The sequence below is a fragment of the Schistocerca nitens genome, chromosome 4 (assembly GCF_023898315.1).
Source record: "Schistocerca nitens isolate TAMUIC-IGC-003100 chromosome 4, iqSchNite1.1, whole genome shotgun sequence".
Taxonomy (NCBI): Eukaryota; Metazoa; Arthropoda; class Insecta; order Orthoptera; family Acrididae; genus Schistocerca; species Schistocerca nitens.
The window spans coordinates 942,316,312-942,342,318 of NC_064617.1; the positions used below are offsets into that span (position 1 = coordinate 942,316,312).

The following is a 26,007-nucleotide window of genomic DNA, read 5'->3' on the forward strand; positions in this document are numbered from 1 at the left end:
TAGCCTACATTTAACATTACCTGATTTTTGTAATCTTTTTCGTTTGTTATCTACGACAGGTATTCCAGTTGTTTTCTTGTGACATGCAAAAAGTTTGAGGACGTGACAAGAAGTACTCATACGTCTCACACTTTTTGCATGTCACAAACAACTGCTTACTACTTTCATTCATCTGGCGTAATACAGGTACGTTAAATCTTTAGCGTTATGCACTTCCGATACACAACAAATGCTATACACTATATTTTTTTATTTATGTTACTTTCATTGCAATATGTCTAGTAAACGAATTTTAAAGCAGATAAATGCAAGTAACGAATAATTTTTACAGCCACTGTATCAAATTTTCCTGTACATTACGTAGTAGGCTACTATGAGTAGCTGTAAAGAAAGGCATTTAACGAATGATTTCGCGATATTGTCTTGTGCTTTTGATTCGGTGAGTGTGTACTCCAGTACTCCACTACTGGCCATTCAAAGGTCCCGCCCACAGTTTGGCAGAAAAATGGCCGCCGTATCGTCCGGTTGGCCACTCCCTCCCTACACAGGCTCTCTATCCCCATTGCACCACACACGCGCTCGACGGGACTTCAGTCAGGGGAACGGGCACGCCAATTCATTCGCCGAACATCCTCTCATTCCAAGAGCTGCTCCACCTGCGCTCTTCGGTGAAGTGCGCACTCTCGTCAACAAAAATGAAGTCAGGACCAAATGAGTCCCTGAAGGGATGGAGAAAGGACGGGGAAGGAGTTTAGAGTCACAATGACGTTGAATGATCAGTGTACCGTATTCAAAGATTTGGACGTCAGTAGGCCCATGAAGCATAACGCCTGTCCTTATCATAATACCTGGGCCGTGGAAACGATCGTGTCCTTTCAGTCACGCCCTGTATTATACTGCAGCAGTTATTTTTATGGATGGTTCAAGTTTCATCGAGGTATATTACTTGGCAGTTTAGTTGAGCGTCGCATTAAACATTATCCTTTATTGTCTAAGCAACGAAAAGAAGAAACAACTGAGCAATAACGACTTCTAGTAAAAACTATCGAAAATAACTTTTCCTATCTGATTATATTCTTCGTCGTATGAGGCGAACCTCCAACCATTTACAGCATTAACGAATGTGCAATAATAAAGAATTAAATGAGACCTGCGCTTGTTAGCACGTTATACTAACCGCTAGTAAGACATCAATCAGTATTATCAATATTTAATGACACTGAACGAGTAACACATTGACTTATTGTGAAAATTTAGGCACTAAGAATGATTCATGTGACTGAAATCAAACATGTATTTCAGATTAAGTACCTGAAAATCCAGATGTGGTTACTATTATAAAACTTCACAAGACCGATGACTTTGACCTTAATCACTTCTCTTGAGTCTAGGATTAAGAATACCATCGGTGACGTGATCACCATATCATAGAGTGGGGGAGGTAAGAGAGTATCACCTACCTAGCTGTGCTGTTGATTTGCAAGAAACAATGTAACTTATTCTAAAAGTTGTTTGGCTGTGGCCCCGTCTGCTGCGGGAAGTACTGCCTCTCATCTGTAGAAGCTGCCGCTGAAAATACTTACGAAAGATATTTCTCGAGGTCGGTCCTCGAGTAAATTACGGTATCAATGACTGTTGTGAGGTTAGCGAAACTTATCTTTTACTTTTAATATGGCTACACAAACGCTCTAGATTGCACCAGTTCCAGACAGGATAAACCTCTTAATAATAAAACAGTTGTGACTGTTGTTTCTTCACTTCGTGTGACGGGAAGGAGTATTGTATTTACTAAAGGCGCTGTTGTTGTTGTGGTCTTCAGTCCTGAGACTGGTTTGATGCAGCTCTCCATGCTACTCTATCCTGTGCAAACTTCTTCATCTCCCAGTACCTACTGCAACCTACATCCTTCTGAATCTGCTTAGTGTATTCATCTCTTGGTCTCCCCCTACGATTTTTACCCTCCTGGAGTACACACTAAAGGCGCTGCCTTATTAAATTCTATGACCACCAGTGTCTAATGACATCATTATGCGCAAGTGTGTCTCGTACGTAAAAATTATACTCAAAATAAGGGCCGGCCGAAGTGGCCGTGCGGTTAAAGGCGCTGCAGTCTGGAACCGCAAGACCGCTACGGTCGCAGGTTCGAATCCTGCCTCGGGCATGGATGTTTGTGATGTCCTTAGGTTAGTTAGGTTTAACTAGTTCTAAGTTCTAGGGGACTAATGACCTCAGCAGTTGAGTCCCATAGTGCTCAGAGCCATTTGAACCATTCAAAATAAGGTACAGAAGAAAGGCGAAATGTTGCATGAAGTCACCCCAAATACATTCCAATACAAAAATAAAAAAATAACACAAAAAACGGCATACCACGAAGGAATTATCCAAACAGGATGGACATGGGTAGATTTGATGCGCATGTACGGAGAAACAAATGATTACAGCTTCAGAAAAAGACAGATGATTTATTCAAGAGATAGATCTTCACAAATTGATCAAATCAGTAATGCGTTGGTCCCTCTTGGCCATTATGCAAGCAGTGATTCGGCCTGGCACTGATTGTTGGAGTTGTTGGATGTCCTCCAGAGAGATATAGCGCCAAATTCCGTCCAGTTACCTCGCTACACTGTCGAAATCCCGATCTCCTTGCAGAGCCCTGTCCATAATGTTCCAAACGTTCTGAGTTGCGGAGAGATCCGGTGACCTTGCTGGCCAGGGTAGGGTTTTGCAAGAATGAAGACAAGCAGTACAGATTCTCACCGTTTACTGGCGAGCATTATATTGCTGAAGTGTTAGCCGAGAAGGGCTTTCTTTGAAGGGCAACAAAACGGAGCGTAGAATAAGTTGATGTGCCACAGTGCTGTAAGGATGTCGCGGATGCCATCCAGAGGGGTCCTGCTATGGAATGAAATGGCATCCCAGACCATCACACCTGGTTATCTAGACGTATGGCGAGCGACAGACAGGTTGGTATCCCACCTGTCTCCAGACACGTCGTCACTGGTCACTGGTGCTTAATTCGAAGACAATTCGACTCGAGTAAATAAGATTACACTCTAAATGTACCCGATAGCACTATAAACGGGCGTGTTAGTGTACAAAGGTCAATGTTAGTCGTCGCAAGGAGAGCCTTGAGCCCATCTACCTTTTTTTCAGCCTCCTACTAATGGTCCTTGTGGTCAAGTAAGAACCAGTTGCACGTCGGATCGATGATAATAATCCAGGGCTCTGAGGGTGTCTCTGACGACTGCTCGGTCTTCTACTTCTGTCATCTCTCTAGCTTGATCAGTTCCTTCTTGAAGCTGTGCTGTGCATGAGTCAAGTGTTCCTGTCAACATCATCGAATAGACCAAGTAGGCATTCCCGGAGGGTAATTGTGCAAATTGTATCATCCATGACGTCATGGGGTTTCTCCACCACTTTCCCCTCTGACAAAGTTCAATCGCCTTATGTATGAAATGGTGAAAAACTCATAATTTGGGTGGAAATTCTAATTTTGGTGGGAAATTCAATAGGTAGTACAACTGCGCTTGCGTGTTTCCCAACTAAGTAGGGCTGTTGTCCGAAGTATAAATTGGTGGGAAATTCAAGATGGGGCGTAGTCACGCTGCCTGACCTGGAATACTGGCCCCAGGTCTATGACATCAACATCCGAGTCTTGGAATGCTAGCGCTGGCTCTATGACGCCAGAACCAAAGATGGCGTATTGGGACAGGTTCTATGAGGTCAGAATCCAAGTTCTGGATTGCTGGCACTAGGATGTCGGAGGTAAGGATGTTTGTACAGGTCCACATATGTCTGCTGACACACTTGACGCGTTTCTCCCCCAAAGCCACCATTCACTCGTAAGTGTGTGGTTACACATATATTCTATACTCTCTCGATACACTCTAGACCTGATAGTACTAGCGTCTTCTTTAACCACATCATTACTGATTTATAGGCCCGCATCTCGTGGTCGTGCGGTAGCGTTCTCGCTTCCCACGCACGGGTTCCCGGGTTCGATTCCCGGCGGGGTCAGGGATTTTCTGTATCTCGTGATGGCTGGGTGTTGTGTGCTGTCCTTAGGTTAGTTAGGTTTAAGTAGTTCTAAGTTCTAGGGGACTTATGACCATAGCAGTTGAGTCCCATAGTGCTCAGAGCCATTTGAACCATTTTGAACTGATTTATATGCGTTGTACGATTGAATAGGGTGGGAATGTTTATTTGTCCAAACAGACACTGTGTGTCGAGAAAATCAAGAGATCCACCTTCATTCTCCTGCTGGCGGCTCGTTCCCTTGTTAGCCACAGTATTCACAACACGAAATAAAACTGTAATAAAACTTTCTATTTTCTATCTTTTACTATTCTGTGACACAACAGTAATAATAAGCGATAAGAAATGTGTATTAGACAAGGAGAATGGAAGACTTTCTGGGAAAGTGCAAGCATCTCCACACAGTATGGCATACAAGACGCTAGTGCGACCAATTTTAAGGTAAGGTAGGTGCATCAATTAAACCCACTTAAGATTCGGCAGCCTCTTTTTTTTTAATTTGGGCAGTCAGAGAAATGCTATCTACCGTACTAGAAAGTCAGCTTCTATATCCGTTAAGGAAAAAATAGGAAATTTAAAAGGTCATAATTTTTATATTATATAAAGAGTTGGTCATCAAGCTAGTCTTATTAAAACCATTGGTCATAAATAAGGTCCGTGACTTATGTAAGAAGAAAATAAAGGAAACAATCATATTAAATTGTGTTATATCGTTCTAGCAAAATAACCTGACTGTGAATGACTCATTTTAGTACAAAAGCCCTAGTGCTCGTGGACTCCAAAAAATGAGTTGTCACTTACAAAAACAAAAAAAGAAAAACTAGTAAAGCAAAAAATATGTAAAGAGCAGTATGAAAATTCTACTTAAACTGGTACTGAAATTTTAAAATGTCACATTCTTGTTTCATTATTGCAACTGTATAAACTTCTTATTTTATGCATGGGTTAAAATTGTTACATCTGTTCTTCGCAAGGCGCTGGTTCTTACATAAATGAATTACTACGGAGAACAATATGGTGTGATTCTGAGCAAAGAAAACTAATCTCTGTATTAAACGAAGATCACCGTGGCCTAATTAGAGACCTCCTACGTTTCCTCGTTCAGTTGTGACTACTTCTGTACCACTAATAATTGAGCAAATCTAATTACACAGTTTTAAAGACTTATAAACGAGCTTTTCAGGCGTACATAGTAGACTGCTTATACAGATTACTCTTGAAATCAGAAAAAGTCAGACTTTGCGAAGCTAGTGGACGTCACAAAACGGAGAGTAACGAATTATAGCTAAAATGCACTACTAGCACTGTCAGGAGCTTACTAGTAGAAGGTTCAATAAGTGCTGCCTCCGCCCAGGTATCGCCTGTACTTTCAGAATTACAAGCAGTGGGCTTCATTGAAAACTGAGCCTTATTAACTGACCCACATACCTTATTGGCTCTGAGCACTATTGGACTCAACTGCTGTGGTCATAAGTCTCCTAGAACTTAGAACTACTTAAACCTAACTAACCTAAGGACAGCACACAACACCCAGCCATCACGAGGCAGAGAAAAAATCCCTGACCCCGCCGGGAATCGAACCCGGGAACCCGGGCGTGGGAAGCGAGTACGCTACCGCACGACCACGAGATGCGGGCCATACCTTATTACTCGAGTGTGTACGGTAGGCACGAAAACAGACAGCAGGCGAATTCTGAGATCCGGTGATAGGATCGTAATAGGTCGATACAACAAATAGGAAATTGTAACAGATATGCTCCATGGGAATACTTGGAAGAAAGATGGCGAGTTCTCGCGAAATTTGGTGAATTCGGAAAAAACTTGTGTGACAGTTCTGCTGTCATCTTTGTGTATTTCGTGTAGGATTCATGGGAATTACACAAGAGACGTTGCGATGCATACAGATGCATACAGTCACTTTTCTCTCGCTCAACACGTGAATGAAAGGACAAAATATAATATTCATGTTAAGTAGTCTCAACCATGCACTATACCACCAGTTTCCAAATATATATGTAAGTAAGTACCATCATGAAGTATTCCTTATCCCACATTACTCATACTGCCGTGTTATAATGTGTATTTTCAAGTGCTGGAAATTGGTCCCATTGCCTTTATCATAAGTATGCTGTGATGTCATTAGCAAGCCATAGTGGACTTGTTTGCTACAAATTAATGGTAACAATCCCTTTGTCTCAAGGCAAAGCTATAATTCTTGCAAAGGCTACGATTCATTATGTTTCGTCAGTGTTAGTATAAAATATAGTAGATATGTAGAATGTTATTTAGTAAATTTTGCACGAGTGAACTGCATCTACAATCAATTCTATACTTATGAAAATCTGAAGACGTCCCGAAACATAATTTATACCAGAATGAAAAATTTTGCTATCACAGCAGAAAAATAGGCGAAGATGTCCTCGGCATAGTTAGGGACGTAAAAGTAGGGAACTAGCTTTTCGACTTATCCGGTAGTTTCGAAGACATTTAAATCAAAACATCTTGACATACTTATGCTTTCAATCCACCCCCAGCGATTTTCTGCAGCCTTTCCGCACTTTAACGATTAATGTCAGACTGCGAACGAATGAAGGTGACTCCTGTGTTCTGATGTACTATGCTGACAAAGAGGACAATGTAAACGGGAAATAATGTAACTGATGACGCACACACTACATTCCACACAACGACGTAACCTGCTTGTTTCTGGTGCCAAGACAGGTACAGGAGATCGGCGGTCGTTATTTATCGTCAGCCACGGCTGCGAAAAAAAGTCACGGTACGTGTGGACTACGACGTGTGTGTAACGCAGTCGACGATGTCCTCTTTACGCCTATAACCGTATTAACGCTTAGGTACGCTTGGCACTAAAGGAAGAAGTCCTTCATCTGATGCTAATAGTCAGGTTGATGAAACGAGACGGATGGAGCTAAGCAGCAAGGACGGAAGATGTTTTTGCAAGCAGGCGTAGCGGGTAGCAGCAGCTTTAATTGCCTCCAGCAGAGCCTCCGGTACCAGAGAAGTCGACCGCCTGTCTTCTCACGTTGCGAGCCTCGTCGACAGCCTACGTGCTGGCAATGTTCCTGGTCTGATATTCAAGACTCTCGTCACAAATGCGAGAGCACATACTCCCCTCCTGCCACCCCCTTCTCTCCCACCTATTTAAGCAGGTGCTAGGACTGGTATTGATTTGATAGCTGTTGCTCTATAAATGGAGAAATTATTGCGTGACGAATAAGGTTCGTCTCCACATAAACCATGGCTATGTGAGTGCGTAATGTAAAAAATGATGAAAAACATAATTATGACGATACAAAATTAATTCTGATAACAGTCCTATGCAAGAGAAAAGTGATACCATGGAGCCAGCGACCTTATTAAAATTGTACGCAGGGTTAGGAAGAAATAGGTTTGCTATTTTTTCGTCCTTAAGTGAATGACAAAACTTTTTTTCCCTGCTACCTGTCACAGATCACAATTATTCGATTTATCTATCATTATCATCATCACGGTACAACAGTCGGTTGTGAGTCTAGACCTTCTGCAGAAAATTATTGCTCTCTTTCATGTTTAGTGCCGAATTATTGCAGTTCTGAATTTCAGTTTTCCTTTTGTCCCGTCTAACGCCTTCCTACCGTCTTAGCTTTGGCCTTACAGCTTTCCTGGTTTCTTCAGATAATGCGTTGAGTAGTTCGATCCTCATAATCATTCTGTCATTAATTCTCAGTACATGTACTGCCTATTCCAGCCTTTTACTCTCCACGCAACTCACAAAATCTAGTTCATTAAATAGATTATTACATACGCAGTTGACTCTTCTCCTCCAGACTCTTCTCATTTTCTTCCAGTTGGCCAGGTATCAATCTTAAGACCTCTCTTTCAAGTGTGACAAGTTTTTTTTTTCATCGAATTTCGCTAGTGTTCAGGGTTTAGCGCACATATGATTGCAGTGAATAGCAGCATAGATTTCAGACATTTTCAGAGACCATGGTAGCACTTGTTGTCGAATAATATTAGTTTTGGATACTCAGACACTATTCTTACAGTTTAACTTTGCTCCAAAGAAGATGAAACTTCTTGTAGCACCAAGCGATAAGAACCAGTTTGTATGAATGAGGGTTCATTTAGAAAATCTTTCTCCGTTACAGGAATAATCTGACTTTTGCCTTCATTTACTTATAAGTTCATCTGTCTAGCTGCTCTTTCAAGATTTGTAAAGACTTCTTTTGTTGCTCTTGGTGTTTTTCCATTGATATTAAAACGTCCCCTTTTTAACAATTTTACACGACTGTGCTTAACCTGACACACAATATTTTGTTAGCGCAACGCAATCTGACTTTCAAAAATCCCTACAAAAGAATGGCCCTGACTAACATTAAACTATACCTTTCACAAATCACTAAATCACTTACCTCGCAATAATCTTCGTTTCTCCCACTACTGCAATACAGCAAGCGCCACTACTGCCAGCTAAATAAAAGATTCAAACTATGGAAGGCACTAACTACTGATAGGGATAGTTAGCAAATGAAAGATATTAATAGAGAAAAAACAATGTATTTACCTTGATATCATCATATATAAATATAGCAGTTCATGACAAATTTCAAAACTCCGCCATCTCTCTCCCCACATCCACCACTGCTGGCGGCTCACCTCCAACTGCGCAACGCTACGCGCTGTTCACAGCCAGCTGCCTAACACTACAATGGCGAGTATTACAACAATGCAAAGCAGCCACAGACTGCACACAGCACAGCCAGTGATTTTCATACAGAGGTGGCGTTACCAATAAAAAAACCTAAACAGCCTACTTACAATATCAGTATCATCTGCATATGCTAATATCAAAACTGATTTATATAGGATGGGGCCATTGCACTGCTGGCAGCATCTCTTATGATGTTCTCCAAGTCTATATTCAACAGACATGACGATAATGCATCTTCGTATCTTATTTCGTTATTTGTGGTTGCAGCACTTGACAGCGGATTCTGTATCTTAATTTGACTTTGGGCATTTCCACAGTACAAAGGCTATCACTTCATTAGGAATCTCTAACTCTTCCGTTGCTATATGGGCTACAGCTCCTTTTTGTCAATACTGTCTGAGACTGATATGAAGACTTCATATCAATACAGTTCTTGCTTGTGTGTTATTAATACGACGCTTTTCTAATCATGTCTCATTATCTGAAGCTAATTTATATAAAAATTGAGGCGTCCATTTTCAAAACTGTGGTGAATGAAGTTAAGTGAAAAATTAAAATTTTGTGTCTAATCGAGATTATGGTCTTCATCCCTGTCTGGTTGCGCACTGCCCAAGAAGTGATTCGACTTCGAGACGTAGCACGTGGAAACCTATTTACATGTCGCAAATGTTTAACATCCATGTGATGGTCAAATAGTTTTGTTAGGAGATGAGGTACTGGCGGAAGTAAATCTGTGATGGTCCACAGTGAGTCGTGATTAGATAGCTCAGTCGGTAGGGAACTTGACCTCGAAAGGCAAAGGTTCGAGCTTCGAGTCCCAGATCAGCGCACACCCCGTTGCAGAGGGAAAATTCATTCTGAATACAATCCACCAGGCTGTGACTAAACCATGTCTTCGCACAATCCTCTATTCCAGGAGTGCTAGTCCAGCAAGGTATGTAGGAGAATTTCTGTGATGTTTGGAAGGTAGAAGACGAGACACTGGCTGAACTAAAGCAGTGAGGTGAGGGCGGCTCAGGGCCATACTTAGGTTACCCAGAAGGTAGGACTCTCGCCTACGAAAGGTAAAGGTCTCAGGTTGAAATCTCTTGCCTGGTTCAAATCGTGGCCCGTCATACAGCTTTAATCTGCTTGGAAATTTTAAATCGACGCCATTCCACTACAGAGTGAAAATTCATTATGGATTTTGCAAAGTCCGTCGTTTACATTAATTCCTGGATTTTTCTGTTTTGAAGGGCAACCGCTCCCCTCATCGTACTGAACTAAAAACTGAAACAGCTCACTTTTTACATAAACTGAAACGAGACTAGAGAACTAGCCAAAAAAAATTGTCAGAAATATTAAAAATATCTGAAGGGTAGTATAAAAGTTCCAAGAAACAATTCGAAACAATCAAGGTGCAATAATGAAACTTGTTGATGGTGTTACTCTTCCTTTACATATTTACCCTTTAAAGCGACATATGTTTACCAATGAGTGATGACGTGAAGATGGCCTCCGTATTAGAAGTCTGTACTTTGTGTGTTCAAGACACGTTCCACGTCAAAACTCGCCTCGTCGTCATTATAGAAATGCCTGCCAGCCAATGCATTCTTTGTCCCAGGCCAAAGGAAGAAGTTTAAGGCTGTCTTGTCAAGTTAGTAAGGGTGTGAGAAAAAATTTGATAATCCAAAGAGGACCATGTGTGACCGTGCTTTGTGCGAAATGAAACTAACTGCAGGGGGGGGGGGGGGGGGGTGAGGGGTTCCCATGGGCAAACACTACATTTCATAGGTGTCTGCAAAGCGGGGAATGGGGGAAGGCAAGAGAGGGAACGCCCGCCCTCCCTCCTTGAATCTGGGGTACGGAAATTTTTTTTATCTATTAAATAATTCTCATACACTTCTAGAAGTGATCTCCCGAGATACTGTGAAAGCTCATGTTTAGCCAATTGTTACACTGCGTGACTGTAGACAGCGAGAGAATGCAATTGGTTTAGCAACTGCCACGTAGCTTATGACTGATCAACTCATTTACATAAAAATAGTAATTTTTAGAGTCTAGCCACCCCTACTCCACCTACCCTTTGATGCTTTCAGCGAGAATTTCTCCTCACAGTGATCCATAACCTCGTGAGAACATTTTTCGGCAATAGTAGCCCCACAATTTTACATTCCTTTGTCTAGGAGTCGTAGTCATACAGCCCACACTTAGCTGTGGTGGGTAAGGGAGTTATCAGAAATGGGCTGACACAGCTGTAAAAATTTCATATTTATTTATTCTCGTATCAGAAACATACACTTAAGACTATTATATCACTTTTGCCCAAAACTTGTCCACTTCCAATGCAACTCCTGTTCCTTGATGAAGTTCACCTTCTGTGCAGGGGGCTGGGCACAGGCGGCACTGAAACAAATGACGAACAGTCTTGCCTTCTTCCACAGTCACACTGAACATCATCCCGCGTCCGACCATCCTGATTTAGGTTTTCCGTGATTTACCTAAATCGCTTCAGGCAAATGCCGGGGTGGTTCCTTTGACAGGGCACGGCCGACTTCCTTTCCCATCATCCCTAATCCGATGAGACCGATGGTTTGTGTAGCACAGTCATGCCAAATTTAATTTTTGATCCGCCAGTTCTAGATAGTAGTCTATTCAAGGACTCCCAAGACGTCCATTTCCCAAAAGAGCTAGGGGTTTCTGAAACTCTTTTCCAGCCAGAGGGAAGTTTGGTCGTGACCGCCTATAGATGCAACCTAGCTTTTTCAGCAGTGGTTTTAAGTGCCGCCCACATTCTCAGGAAACCTGTCCTCGACTTCAGTCTTTGCTGGTCTAGTTCGTGCCCATACAGAAGATACGTTCACTACTGCTCCACATTATTTCTTTCCTAATTAGCAACTGTTTCTCTTCGAACAGGAGAGCTGGTAAAGCCATTCGACTGGAGTGGATTTCCAGCAATCTGTTAGGATTATACAGGTGTCACTGAGAGCTAAGTCCGCCTTTTTGACCGAGCGAGGTAGCGCAGTAGATAGCACACTAGACGCGCATTCGAGAGGACGACGGTTCAATCCGGCGTCCAACCATCCTGATTTAGGTTTTCCGTGATTTCCCTAAATCGCTCCCGGGTTCCCGGGTTCGATTCCCGGCGGGGTCAGGGATTTTCTTTGCCTCGTGATGACTGGGTGTTGTGTGATGTCCTTAGGTTAGTTAGGTGTAAGTAGTTCTAAGTTCTAGGGGACTGATGACCATAGATGTTAAGTCCCATAGTGCTCAGAGCCATTTGAACAAATCTAAATCGCTTCAGGCAAATGACGGGACGGTTCCTTTGACAGGGCACGGCCGACTTCCTTTCCCATCCTTTCCTAATCCGATGAGACCGATGACCTCGCTGTTTGGTCTCTTCCCCCCAAATAAACCCAACCTCCAACCCACCTGTTTGGCATGAGTTGAATTATACCAAAAATAACAAGCATACTCTGACGCAGAACAGCATAGTGCCACAGCAGGGGTTCGTAAAGTTTCAGTTTGACTACTGAAATACAGCCAGTTTCCGTACAAGTTTGTTCTTGGTGGAAAGTTTTGACTTGCAGTTCATGTAGTACTTCTTGAAAGTAAGAGATCTATCAAGTATGAAACATATACATTCTGGCTTCTCACACTGTTCCTGTCCGACACATGATCATACTATATTTATCTTACGACTAGCTTCTCTGTTTCTCAAGGTGGAATAATTAAATGATCTAAACAGTCGTGGCAACTAGCTGTAAGTGTCCTCTGTTGTGTTCAAAATCTGCTGCACGATCTTCAAAACTGATTCATGACTGACTTTCATTTTTTTCTGCTTTCACCCTGTTATGATACGCCAGTCTTCGAGCAACAGGTCCTAATTTTGTTTGCACTCCCGGTACTTGTCAGAGATATAGATTGGCAAACTCGTTCATCCTTGGGAACCAGTTCATTGGTGATCACTCTTTTTTGGGAACCATTCCTTTTTAGTCGTTCACCGTTCATTTGTGCTTGTATATGGTTCTAATGCAAAACTGAAAATTAGTAGCATAAGTGACTGAAGATGGAAGGCGCCAAAAGGGGGCACTTCCCTCCCTCCTGCAGTACAGAGCTTCTATTCATAGCAAATTCTCACACACTTGTAATTTTCGTGAGTGTGCAAAACCTCCCGTTTAGCCAACTGTAGCGTTATGTGGCTGATCGCAGTGAAATAATGTAAGGTGGCGCACAAAAAAACCGGCCCCAAGTACAGACTGCTCGCCAATTACGCACGATTTGTTGACCGCCACGGGCAGAATAGATAAACATGTAATAATTAGGCAGTGAAGAAATAACAAATAAGCTAATGCAAACAACTTTGAAACAATAGATGACGATTGGTAAGCGACAATGAGCAGTCTAGTACTCGGGGCCGATTTTTCGTGAGCCACCCTGTACCACTGAAATAATATTGTAGGACTTATCATATTTTCTTTACAAAATGTGACACCATACACTCGATTATGGAGCGCAGGCTTCATTCGGTTGTAAGCCGGTCTGCCTTCTATAACAATGAAAATGCCCTTTTACCTTGGATCAAAAAAAGACGGAAAATGGCACACTCGTGTGTGCCGTGCCAACTTCCTTTGCATGTGTAATAACAAAAAAAATCTTGCCTTTTTACAAGTATTTCATCTGCTGTTTATCGAAATAGTGAATTACCCTGATAGGCCGTTTTGTTACCTGAAAAGATATATGTATTACATACCACGTAATTTTTATGTAATTTACTTAATTATAAAATATATTTTAATTACCGGTCGCGGACGCTGAATAGAATACGAAAAGAAGCAGAAGTTCAGAGTTCAGAAAAGGTTTGAAACACATCTAGAATGGGCGTGCGCAGCGAATGAAACGAACAACTCGATACTGAACTAGCTATGAGCAGTCGGTTGTGGAACTGCGACGAGTGGCCACGCGAAGAAGGACGAGTCCGGCCGAGCGAGACCGAGACCGAGACCGAGACCGAGACAGACGGGAACGGGATCGAGCCTGGAACGAGACCGGCCGACAGAACGAGACCAACCGTTTCCCGTTCCCGGGAACTAGAAGTAGAAAGCCGCGACCGAAGTGAACCATGAAAGACCGTTCCTTAGACTTCGTTCCTCGCTCGTTCCGTTCATCTTGGTGAACCGTTCCTTTGGACCCGTTAGTTCGAACGACCCATGTCTACTCAGAGAGAAAACCTGCCACTAAGATCTTCGCCCTCCAGACTTGTTTGACAATAGTGGAAACGTCTACGCCACCTGTCGACAGTGTCATGCGAGGGTGCATTGTTGCCGCACGCTCCCACAAGCTGAGTGGCAAAGTGGATTGTCGCAGCATTGCTCCCCTTCAAATGCAGAAAACTTACTACTGCAAGATGCACCACTTTATTGATGTCCTGCGCCATTTTGTTCTGCCTCCTGCAGCCGCATGTCGCGGTCCTGTGGTGCGGGGTTTTCTTTGTTTACCAGTGCGGCGGCGCGGTTCCTTCCGTCCCTTTGTAACGAACCTGCACCAACTTGTGAACATTGTCTCAGGAGATCATCTGTAGGGAAGCCGAGCGAAACCTACTGTACTTCGACGTGAACCAGGCTGCAATTAAAGCCACTAAATCTACGTTTCGGGAGAAAGTTTTCACACGAAGTGAAAGGTTTGAAATTTTGTCCTTAATTAATATATTCTGAAACTTAGGTGAACAAGTATCACTGCCAAGCCCGTGCTAGTCTTAACGCAGTCACTCACTATCCCTTTCACTCACGTTAGCAAGTTTATGGTGTTGCATTTCCCGAAAACGTAATAGCTAGAAAAACACGTACTGTTTTTGGTTGAGAATGCTCGACAAATATTAAGTATGTCGGTACCTAATGCAGTCACAGTTTTTAGCCACCGACCTGCTCAATGCGCCACGCGGAATTTATGTCTTTTCTCGTCACAAAATTCACTTAAGAATTCCGAAATTTCTTCACACCGATCGGAACAATTATGCCGTCACTTTACCACACTTTTGATGTATGAAACAAAGCTGGATCCGGCAACTTACCATTTCCATCGGAATTACTACTACACACGTCCGAACTGTTTCATGGCTAGGCTCCGACTCCTCCCTAGAATACTCTTCTCTACCAGCAGAAAAAGGCGCGCGAAGAATATTGCTTTACCGTTGGTCAATTTACTCAACAGCCAATACCAAAACAACGTACTCCCGCGTCAGTTCGCGCTTTTCATCAATAACCAATCGCAAAATAGTAAACCTAACGACTGCGCTTTTTACCGACGTAATTATCTAATATGCTGAAGTTTTGTTTACGCATAAAGTTATTTACTATTGTTATTTATACTTGAATTAACTTTCCCTTTACCATAAACTTACTTTACAAATATATTCTACAAAAATCCCCTTTGTCCTTATCCATACTTCTTCGAAATGTTCCCAGACTAAATCCCACGACATAACCCGTTAAATAATTATCTTCATAATGAGATTTTCACTCTGCAGCGGAGTGTGCGCTGATATGAAACTTGCTGGCAGATTAAAACTGTGTGCTCGACCGAGACTCGAACTCTGGACCTTTGCCTTTCGCAGGCAAGTGCTTTACCATCTGAGCTACCCAAGCACGACTCACGCCCGGTCCTCACAGCTTTACTTCTGCCAGTATCTCGTCTCCTACCTTCCAAACTTTACAGAAGCTCTCCTCCGAACCTTGCAGAACTGGCACTCCTGAAAGAAAGGATATTCCGGTGACGTGGCTTAGCCACAGCCTGGGGGATGTTTCCAGAATGAGATTTTCACTCTGCAGCGGAGTGTGCGCCGATATGAAACTTCCTGGCAGATTAAAACTGTGTGCCGAATCGAGACTCGAACTCGGGACCTTTTCCTTTCGCAGGCAAGTCATGTCTCTGCACTATCCTTTCTTTCAGGAGTGCCAGTTCTGCAAGGTTCGCAGGAGAGCTTCTGTAAAGTTTGGAAGGTAGGAGACGAGATACTGGTAGAAGTAAACCTCTGAGGAGCGGGGCTGAGTCGTGCTTTGGTAGCTCAGATGGTAGAGCACTTGCCTGCGAAAGGCAAAGGTCCCAAGTTCGAGTCTCGGTCGGGCACACAGTTTTAATCTGGCAGGAAGTTTCAATTACCTTCATATTAACCTTAAACCAAACTCACGCATCATTCATACTGCTAAAACACATTTATAACATTTTACATACGCAAAAAGACATAATAACACTTCATGAAATTACTAGAACATTTTATGAAAAACATTCTATTACTTTAGTGCACTCTAGTGGACACAATCGAAACTAAATCACAGTCCCCCTATCCAATATTGTCCTCTATCGGCTGATACATAAACTACGTGCGGGTCCAGTCTCGCGTCACCATCTGTCACTATCCAGCTCTGAGACACATCTCCCACTTAACCGCCTCCAACGTAGGACCGGTATACGGCGCTACGCCTCACCTGGACCGCAAACAAGTACCTGCACACAAACAAAAATGTAAGTATGTTTCAGTTTTCAGGTAACAGTTAAAACTTAGTGAGTATCTCCTCCTAGGAGAGTTCGTATTGTTTCGGTAGTCAGCGGAGGTCCAACAACCTTATTAGGTGGGCATGTACAGTGTTTCGTCCTTTGCGGTGGCGTCAGTGGTTGCCGGCATCTTTCAGCAGGTCGGAAGGCAGCTGGGAATCGGTGTGAGGTCGAGTCATCGGTCCGGCATGAAGCCGGAGGCCTGGACCGCGCTAGACGAGATGAGGGCGTGGGGAGGCCGCGTAGCTGGCAGAGGATCGCGGCCGACGGCTGGTGCAATGCCAGGCCGGGACAGGGAGGAGCCAGGAAGGCCGCCGGGTCCGCTCCGCCCTGCGAGTGTCGCGGCGCGGCGCGGCGCGTCCTCCGGCCATCCGCGTCCCTCCGTATATAAGCTCTGCGGCGGACCGCTGCCGGCAGACGGGCACAGTTCATCAGCACATCCACCACCGCCGCCGCCACTGCTGACATGAAGGTCCTGGTGAGTGCTTCGCCACGGCCCTACACGCGGGCTCTTTACTTTAAGTTCAATTAACCACTTAGCAGGTATTGACAGATGTGAAAATTACAAAACTACCAGTTTAATAAGTCACGGCTGCAAAATACTAACGCGAATTCTTTACAGACGAATGGAAAAACTAGTAGAAACTGCTCTCGGGGAAGACGAATGGAAAAACTGGTAGATGCCGACCTCGGGGAAGATCAGTTTGGATTCCGTAGAAATATTGGAACACGTCAGGCAATACTGACCGTACGACTTATCTTAAAGATTAAGGAAAGGCAAACCTACGTTTCTAGCATTTGTAGACTTAGAGAAAGCTTTTGACAATGTTGATTGGAATACTCTCTTCCAAATGCTAAAGGTGGCAGGGGTAAAATACAGGGAGCGAAAGGCTATTTACAATTCGTACAGAAACCAGATGGCAGTTATAAGAGTCGAGGGACATGAAAGGGAAGCAGTTGTTGGGAAGGGAGTAAGACAGGGTTGTACCCTCTCCCCGATGTTATTCAATCTGTATATTGAGCAAGCAGTAAAGGAAACTAAAGAAAACTTCGGAGTAGATATTAAAATCCATGGAGAAGAAATAAAAACCTCGAGGTTCGCCGATGACATTGCAATTCTGTCAGAGACAGCTAAGGACTTGGAAGAGCAGTTGAACGGAATGGACAGTGTCTTGAAAGGAGGGTATAAGATGAACATCAACAAAAGGAAAACGAGGATAATGGAATGTAGTCGAATTAAGTCGGGTGATGCTGAGGGAATTAGATTAGGAAATGAGATACTTAAAGTAGTAAACGAGTTCATAATATTACTTGAAACTACAGCTCTTCGGTTGCACAGGTAAAAAATTTTCAACTTTATCTAGGTTTCACCTGCTCTAAGGCAGCCTTAATCAGGCTGATGAAGGCTGCCATAGAGCAGTTGAAACCTAGGTAAAGTTGAAAATTTTGATGAAGGCTGCCTTAGAGCATTTGAAACCTAGGTAAAGTTGAAATTTTTTTACCTGAGCAACCGAAGAGCTGTATTTTCAAGTAATATTATAAATTTCGTCTACGGTTGCTGCATTATCGGCCATGTTCAAAATTGTAGTAAAGGAGTTTTGCTATTTGGGGAGAAAAATAACTGATGATGGTCGAAGTAGAGAGGATATAAAATGTAGACTGGCAATGGGAAGGAAAGCGTTTCTGAAGAAGAAAAATTTGTTAAGATCGAGTATAGATTTAAATGTCAGGAAGTCGTTTCCGAAAGTATTTGTATGGAGTGTAGCCATGTATGGAAGTGAAACGTGGACGATAAATAGTTTAGACAAGAAGAGAATAGCTTTCGAAATGTGGTGCCACAGAAGAATGCTGAAGATTAGATGGGTAGATCACATAACTAATGAGCAGGTATTGAATAGGATTGGAGAGAAGAGGAGCTTGTGGCACAACTAACTAGAAGAAGGGATCGGTTGTTAGGACATGTTCTGCGACATCAAGGGATCACCAATTTAGTATTGGAGGGCAGCGTGGAGGGTAAAAATCGTAGAGGGAGACCAAGAGATGAATACACTAAGCAGATTCAGAAAGATGTAGGCTGCAGTAGGTACTGGGAGATGAAGAAGCTTGCACAGGATAGAGTAGCATGGAGAGCTGCATCAACCCAGTCTCAGGACTGAAGAGCACAACAACAACAATATACAGCCGGTGTTGGAAAACAACTAACGTAACTAGCCCTTAAACCAGCATGATAGGCACCGACCACAACCACCGCTAAGAATTACTTAACGCCCAATGCATTATTTCTGTGCTTGAGTAAGCCCTCCTTCAATCGTCTCTTGGAAACCAACTCCACAAGAACTAAGAGGACGAGGCTACGGAATTGTATGTTACAACGGGATATGGTGAGCCAAGGAGAAGCTAATTTGGAAATATTAGCGGTAAAAATTGTATATGGAGATGACTACAGTAGACAGTCTCAGTTGGAAGTCGTTTACAGTAGTTATGCATATACAAAAAAGATTATGTAGGACAGACTAGAGCGAAGAGTTGTATCAAACCAGTTTGACCACAACGACATCTCAACCTCGTTAGTAGCGTAGTGCTTGAACATCCGAACTGAATCACTAAGGCCTTGGTCAGACTCCCAGTACGCGGCGTGTTGCAGGTACTAGTGTGCGCGCTGGTGGGCTACGCTTCGGCCAGGCCCGGCTACCTCGGTCTGGGGCTGCCCTACGGCCTGTCCTACGGCGTCCCCGGCGCCGTGTCCCCTGCGGGGCTACCTGCTGACACGCCTGAGGTGGCGGCCGCCAAGTCGCGCATCCTGGCCATCCAGGCTGCCGAGGCGGCGCGCAACGCCCAGGGAGTGCCAGTGGTTCCTGCACCCGCCGCTGCACCGGCCGCCGCTGCACCCGGCGCTGGTCTCGCAGCCTACGGACCGGCCAACATCGTCATTGGACCTGGTGGCGTTCCCCTGGACACCCCTGAGGTAAGCCGATCGCTCCCGTCTCCAGTTAAGCAGAAACCAAAACGAACACAGAGGTGATGTTCATTTTCCTTTTCGAGGACTATTTGCTACATCGCTTTCGGGGGATGTTTAAATGCAACTTACTTATTTTATTTACTTTCTTTTGCTTTGTTGAGTCATCAGTCTTCTGACTAGTTTGATATGGTCCTTATGGTCCACTTGATTTGGGTTCAAAATGGTTCAAATGGCTCCATGGGACTTAACATCTGAGGTTATCAGTCCCCTAGACGTGTTGTTTTTGTGGTGTTCAGTCCTGAGACTGGTTTCATGCAGCTCTCCATGCTACTCTATCCTGTGCAAGCTTCTTCATCTCCCAGTACTTACTGCAACCAACATCCTTCTGAATCTGCTTAGTGTATTCATCTCTTGGTCTCCCTCTACGATTTTTACCCTCCACACTGCCCTCGAATGCTAAATTTGCGATCCCTTGATGCCTCAGAACATGTCCTACCAACCGATCCCTTCTTCTTGTCAAGTTGTACCACAAACTCCTCTTCTCCATAATTCTATTCAATACCTCCTCATTAGTTATGTGATCCACCCGTCTAATCTTCAGCATTCTTCTGTAGCACCACATTTCGAAAGCTTCTCTTCTCTTCTTGTATAAACTATTTATCGTCCATGTTTCACTTCCATACATGGCTACACTCCATACAAATGCATTCAGAAACGACTTCCTGACATTTAAATCTATACTCGATGTTAACAAATTTCTCTACTTCAGAAACACTTTTCTTGCCTTTGCCAGTCTACGTTTTATATCTTCTCTACTTCGACCATCATCAGTTATTTTGCTCCCCAAATAGCAAAACCCCTTTACTACTTTAAGGGTCTCATTTCCTAATCTAATCCCCTCAGCATCACCCGACTTAATTCGACTACATTTCATTATCCTCGTTCTGCTTTTGTTGATGTTCATCTTATATACTCCTTTCAAGACACTGTCCATTCCGTGCAACTGCTCTTCCAAGTCCTTTGCTGTCTCTGACTGAATTACAATGTCATCGGCGAACCTCAAAGTTTTTCTTTGTCCTCCATGGATTTTAATACCTACTCCGAAATTTTCTTTTGATTCCTTTACTGCTTGCTCAATATACAGATTAAGTAACATCGGGGAGAGGCTACACCCCTGTCTGATTCCCTTCCCATCCACTGCTTCCCTTTCGTGCCCCTCGACTCTTACAACTGCCAACTGGTTTCTGACGTAGACGTAGAACTACTTAAACCTAACTAACCTAACGACATCCCACAAATCCATGCCCGAGGCACGATTCGAACTTGCGACCGTAGCAGCAGCGCGGTTCCGGACTGAAGCGCCTAGAACCGCTCGGTCACAGCAGCATGCTTCCACTTGATTTTGGGTTGGGTTGGGTTGGGTTGTTTGGGGAACAGACCAAACAGCTAGACCGTCGGTCTCATTAGATTAGGGAAGGTCGGGGAAGGAAGTCGGCCGTGCCCTTTCAAAGGAACCAACCTAGTATTTGCCTGGAGCGATTTAGGGAAATCATGGGAAACCTATATCACGATGGCCGGACACGGGATTGAACTGTCGTCCTCCCGAAAGTGAGTCCGGTGTGCTAACCACTGCGACTTGATTTGGGGGGGATGTTTAAACTCAAGTGAACTTTTTTCTTTTGACTGCTTTGATGTGCCCCGACACGAATTCCTGACAGCACTTGCAGACCACGTCCTCTATTATTTATTGGATTCAGTCCAATCTCTGTCTTTCCCTACGGTTTTTATCGTCCAGGGCTCCCAATGATACCATGGAAGCTATCCCCTAGTGTCTTAACACGTGTCGTTCTTATCCGTGTCTTCCATATGTTCCTTTGAAACGTCCCCATAGAAAAAAATTGTGAATGACATTGCTGTAAAACCTCTACGTTATCTGAACAGCTGAACAAAACTGAACGTACTCAAACAGTTCTCTCTTTACTTATTCTGATCATCACTAAACTGACACAATATTTTTAGCTCAATAATCCCTACAAAAGAATGGGCCGGACTAACAATAAGCTATACCTTTCATGAATCACTTACCTCAAAAAAATCTTCGTTACTTTAACTACTGCAATACAGCGAGCGCCAATACTGCCAGCTAAATAAAAGATCCTAACTACTGAAGGCACTGACTACTGATAGGCATAGTTAGCAATTGGAAGATTTTGATAGAGAACAAACAATGTAGTTACCTTAATAGCGTTCAAAAGTTAAACAAATTTCCTTTTTCTGACGGACACACGTCCGGATCGTCCGCTCAAAACTCCGCCATCTCTCTCCCCACATCCACCACTGCTGGCGGCTCACCTCCAACTGCACAACGCTACGCGCTGTTAACATCCATCTGCCCAGCACTACAGTAGCCAATATTACAACAATGAGTCGAAACATCCACAGACTGCACACAGCACAGTCAGTGACTTTCATACAGAGCGCTACGTGGCGTTACCAACATAAAAACCTAAACAACCTACTTACACCTTTCTTCGCCGATTCTGTAGTCCCTGTCTTTCAGTACACTTGAATTGCAACATATTTCTATAACACAACATCTCATACGCTTCGATTTTCTTCGTTTTTTTATTCAAATTCATTTGGACAACGTAAAAAAATATGAGGCAAAATTAAATCGTGGTTACTTTATGCATAGTACTCGAGCATAGTTACACTTATTAATGTTCATACGCTTTTTCACTCATTTAAAGGCACAGAAACGTATTGTTTGTTGTCACTAGTCATCGACCTTCTGCTTCAACATTCCAGATGTGAAGAGAACGACTGTTGAGCTATTTCGCTAATCCCATAATGTTCAAACTGACGTAAAAGTATTTCAAGGCTCGCACAATCGATGCAGTTCTTAAAACAAAGAAAATACCTAAAGGATGATTCCGCAGTGATGTTACAAAGTTTCAGAGGTATATCAAATAAGGGTAAGAGACTCTGGTTTGGGAATGTCCGAGTCGAATGTTATAGGCGAAAATCGTTCTAATACCTCTGACAGTGGTTCTCTTGCCGAATGGCGAGCGACCATCAGGTTTATGTCCCATAGCTGTCTGGGGCGCCTTCACTGGTCATCGGGGCTAATTCCAAAGTGGGACTCGTCACATAACTCAATTATACTCCAGTCAATGAGATTCCAGTCCAAAGACGTGTGTAGAGACGCTCCGGGCATCGGTAGGATACCAGCGTCAATGTCACCCACCATGTTGTCCAATAACAAGGAGTAATGGTATGGGTGGCCTTTCTTTTCATAGCAGAACCCCTTTGGCTCTCATACGTGGCACCCTTCAGCACAGAGGTGTTTCGACGGTATTCTACGCCCCGTTTTGTTGCTCTTCATGGCAGGTCATCCTGGGCTCACATTTCAGTAAGATAATGACCGCCTGCACATGACGAGAGTTTCTACTGCTTGTCTTTGTGCTCGCGAACCCTACCTTCACCAGCAAGGTAGACAGGTTTCAGCCCAATTCATAACGTTTGGCGCATTACTGGCACGGCCCTCCAAACATCTCAGGATTTCGACGATCTAACGTGCCATTTGGACAGAATTTTGCACCGTGTACCTCAGGACGACATCCAACAACTCTGCCAATCAATGGTCTGGGAGTCCCTTCCTTTCATAGTAGAACCTCTTTCGTTGTCCTAAGCGGCGCCCTTCAGTACAGAAGTACGTCAACGATATTCTAAGCTCCGTTTTGTTGCTCTTCAAGGTAAGCCACCTGGGCTTATATTTCAACAAGATAATGCCCGTCTGCACACGATGAGAGTTTCTACTGCTTATCTTTATGCTCATGAACCCAACCTTAGCCAGCAAGATAGGTTTCAGCCCAATTCATAACGTCTGGCGCATTACTGGCACGGCCCTCCAAACATCTCAGGAATTCGACGATCTAACGTGCCAATTGGACAGAATTTTGCACCGTGTATCTCAGGACGACATCCAACAACTCTGCCAATCAATGCCAAGCCGAATAACTGATTGAGTCAGGGCCAGAATTGGACCAACGCGTTATAGACTTCTCAATTTGTGAAATCTTTCTTACGAATAAATCATTTAATTTTTGTGAAACTGTTATCATCTGCTTGTTTGTACACGTACATTACATCTACTGTTTTCAGTTTCATTGGATAATGGCTTCGTGGTGCGTCGTATTTTTGTGTACGGTAGAATGAACTGCATGATGGGCTACCGTGTTAAAAAAAAAAATTACAGCTTCATTTGTGTTCAGCGGGATGCTGAGACTGGCACTGTGGCGTTTTCCGCAGGTGGCCGCAGCGAAGGCGGCGCACGCGGCGGCGCAAGCGCAGGCGGCCGCCGCCTCCGCCGCCGCCCCCGCCGCCCCCGCAGTGTACGCCCCCGGCCTGCTCGGCCTGGGCCTGGGCGTGGCCGGCGCCGCCCAGGTGGCGCCCGACGGCACTCTGCTGACGGCGCAGGGCGTGCCGCTGGACACCCCTGCCGTGGCCGCCGGCAAGATCGCCGACGCCGTGGCGCACCTGCAGGCCAAGGCTGCCCTCTTCGGCTGAAGCGACCACTGGACCTCAACCCGCGTGTGCGGCTCACCGATATGTACAAACCCTGTAACTTAGACTTCGTAAATAAACTCACATGACGACTGCTGCAAGTACTTAACTGTGTTCTTATCTTCACTCTCACACCTTATTGACATACAGTACCGATTTAAGGTTATTTACTGCGTCAGAGTGTATATACTACTCCTATATTATATCCTCCTCAAAAATTCAATTCTGAAGAAAATATCTGAAGTACAGAAAGAAACTCCACATTTACCTACATCGAGCTTTAATACAAGAATGATGTACTAATCGCCTGACAGATTTCCTGGCAAATTAGGCACTGAAGAAGTTCCCTACTCTGAAAGACGATTATTAAGTCTCAAGATGATTCTATAGGCTTTATGGATGATATGAATAGGCGAAACAACAAGTGTCCAGGCACAACCGTGGGTTCTTTGAGTGACCTGGGAACTTGTCCATTTTTGACTACTACAGATGAAATATTAGTTCACTTTATTGTGTGGATAAATAAAAAGAGTTACTTAACTTGAGTCAGTTCTTTGTCACAGAGAGCGTAGAATATTTACATCAGTGATTGACTATAAAATTATCACTTCATGCATACACTCACAGCTGTTCTTCTGAAGTACAACATACATGATGCTGTAGTATACAGAGAAGTTGCAGCATTAGAAAATTGCAGAGAAATGCAGGAAGATCTGCAGTGGATAGGCACTTGGTGCAGGGAGTGGCAACCGACCCTTAACACAGACAAATGTAATGTATTGCGAATACATAGAAAGAAGGATCCTTTATTGTATGATTATATGATAGCGGAACAAACACTGGTAGCAGTTACTTCTGTAAAATATCTGGGAGTATGCGTGCGGAACGATTTGAAGTTGAATGATTACACGAAATTAATTGTTGGCAAGGCGGGTGCCAGGTTGAGATTCATTGGGAGAGTCCTTAGAAAATGTAGTCCATCAACAAAGGAGGTGGCTTACAAAACACTCGTTCGACCTATACTTGAGTATTGCTCATCAGTATGGGATCCGTACCAGGTCGGGTTGACAGAGGAGATAGAGAAGATCCAAAGAAGAGCGGCGCGTTTCGTCACAGAGTTATTTGGTAACCGTGATAGCGTTACGGAGATGTTTAACAAACTCAAGTGGCAGACTCTGCAAGAGAGGCGCTCTGCATCGCGGTGTAGCTTGTTTGCCAGGTTTCGAGAGGGTGCGTTTCTGGATGAGGTATCGAATATATTGCTTCCGCCTACTTATACCACCAGAGGAGATCACGAATGTAAAATTAGAGAGATTCGAGCGCGCACGGAGGCTTTCAGACAGTCGTTCTTCCCGCGAACCATACGCGAGTGGAACAGGAAAGGGAGGGAATGACAGTGGCACGTAAAGTGCCCTCCGCCACACACCGTTGGGTGGCTTGCGGAGTATAAATGTAGATGTAGATGTAGACAACTTTAACTGAAGTGTATGTTCATCTGAAAGTTTATGATCACTGTTGCTTCACGATTTGTTGACCACTGAAACTGAGGTCACAAACTGGACTGAGCTCTTATTACATGCTCGACACTGAATTGACCTCCAGTGCGAGGACGCTGCTGTGCTGAGTGGGAAAGCGTGGTCCTCAGGACCACCTCAAATTCGCTGCTGCGGATTGCAGCGAGGCCTCACTAATGTTTACGGTATTGATTCGCGTTGCCGACTTTGGTGTGGCATCACTATCTCAGGACGATACCACAATGGAGAAGAAACTTATTGACTTCGAAAAGACATAACGATGATAGTTGGTTTTCTAAAGATGTAAGCATGATTGTTACCAACTTCATATCACATGGGTGTTTATGGAGACACAGTTTATGTTTGTTTCAAATAGAGATAAGTTATTTAACTACAGAAAGGTGCGTAAAATCAGGAACTCATTCCTTAGTCAGTTGTTGTACGTGGCCTTGGAGAAGGTGTGGTGTCACCGCCAGACACCACACTTGCTAGGTGGTAGCCTTTAAATCGGCCGCGGTCCGTTAGTATACGTCGGACCCGCGTGTCGCCACTGTCAGTGATTGCAGACCGAGCGCCACCACACGGCAGGTCTAGAGAGACTTACTACCACTCGCCCCAGTTGTACAGCCGACTTTGCTAGGAAAGGTTCACTGACAATTACGCTCTCATTTGCCGAGACGATAGTTAGCATA

The 26,007-nt window shown here is 43.9% G+C and overlaps 1 protein-coding gene across 1 annotated transcript; it reads left to right on the forward strand.

Moving 5' to 3' along the window:
- Window positions 1-16,620: 16,620 nt before the first annotated feature.
- Window positions 16,621-23,905, forward strand: LOC126253583 (cuticle protein 18.7-like). Its single transcript, XM_049955010.1, has 3 exons — window positions 16,621-16,754; window positions 18,921-19,241; window positions 23,547-23,905. The coding sequence occupies exons 1-3, from the start codon at window positions 16,743-16,745 to the stop codon at window positions 23,802-23,804; spliced, it is 591 nt and encodes a 196-aa protein (XP_049810967.1). The 5' UTR covers window positions 16,621-16,742; the 3' UTR covers window positions 23,805-23,905.
- Window positions 23,906-26,007: the final 2,102 nt, after the last annotated feature.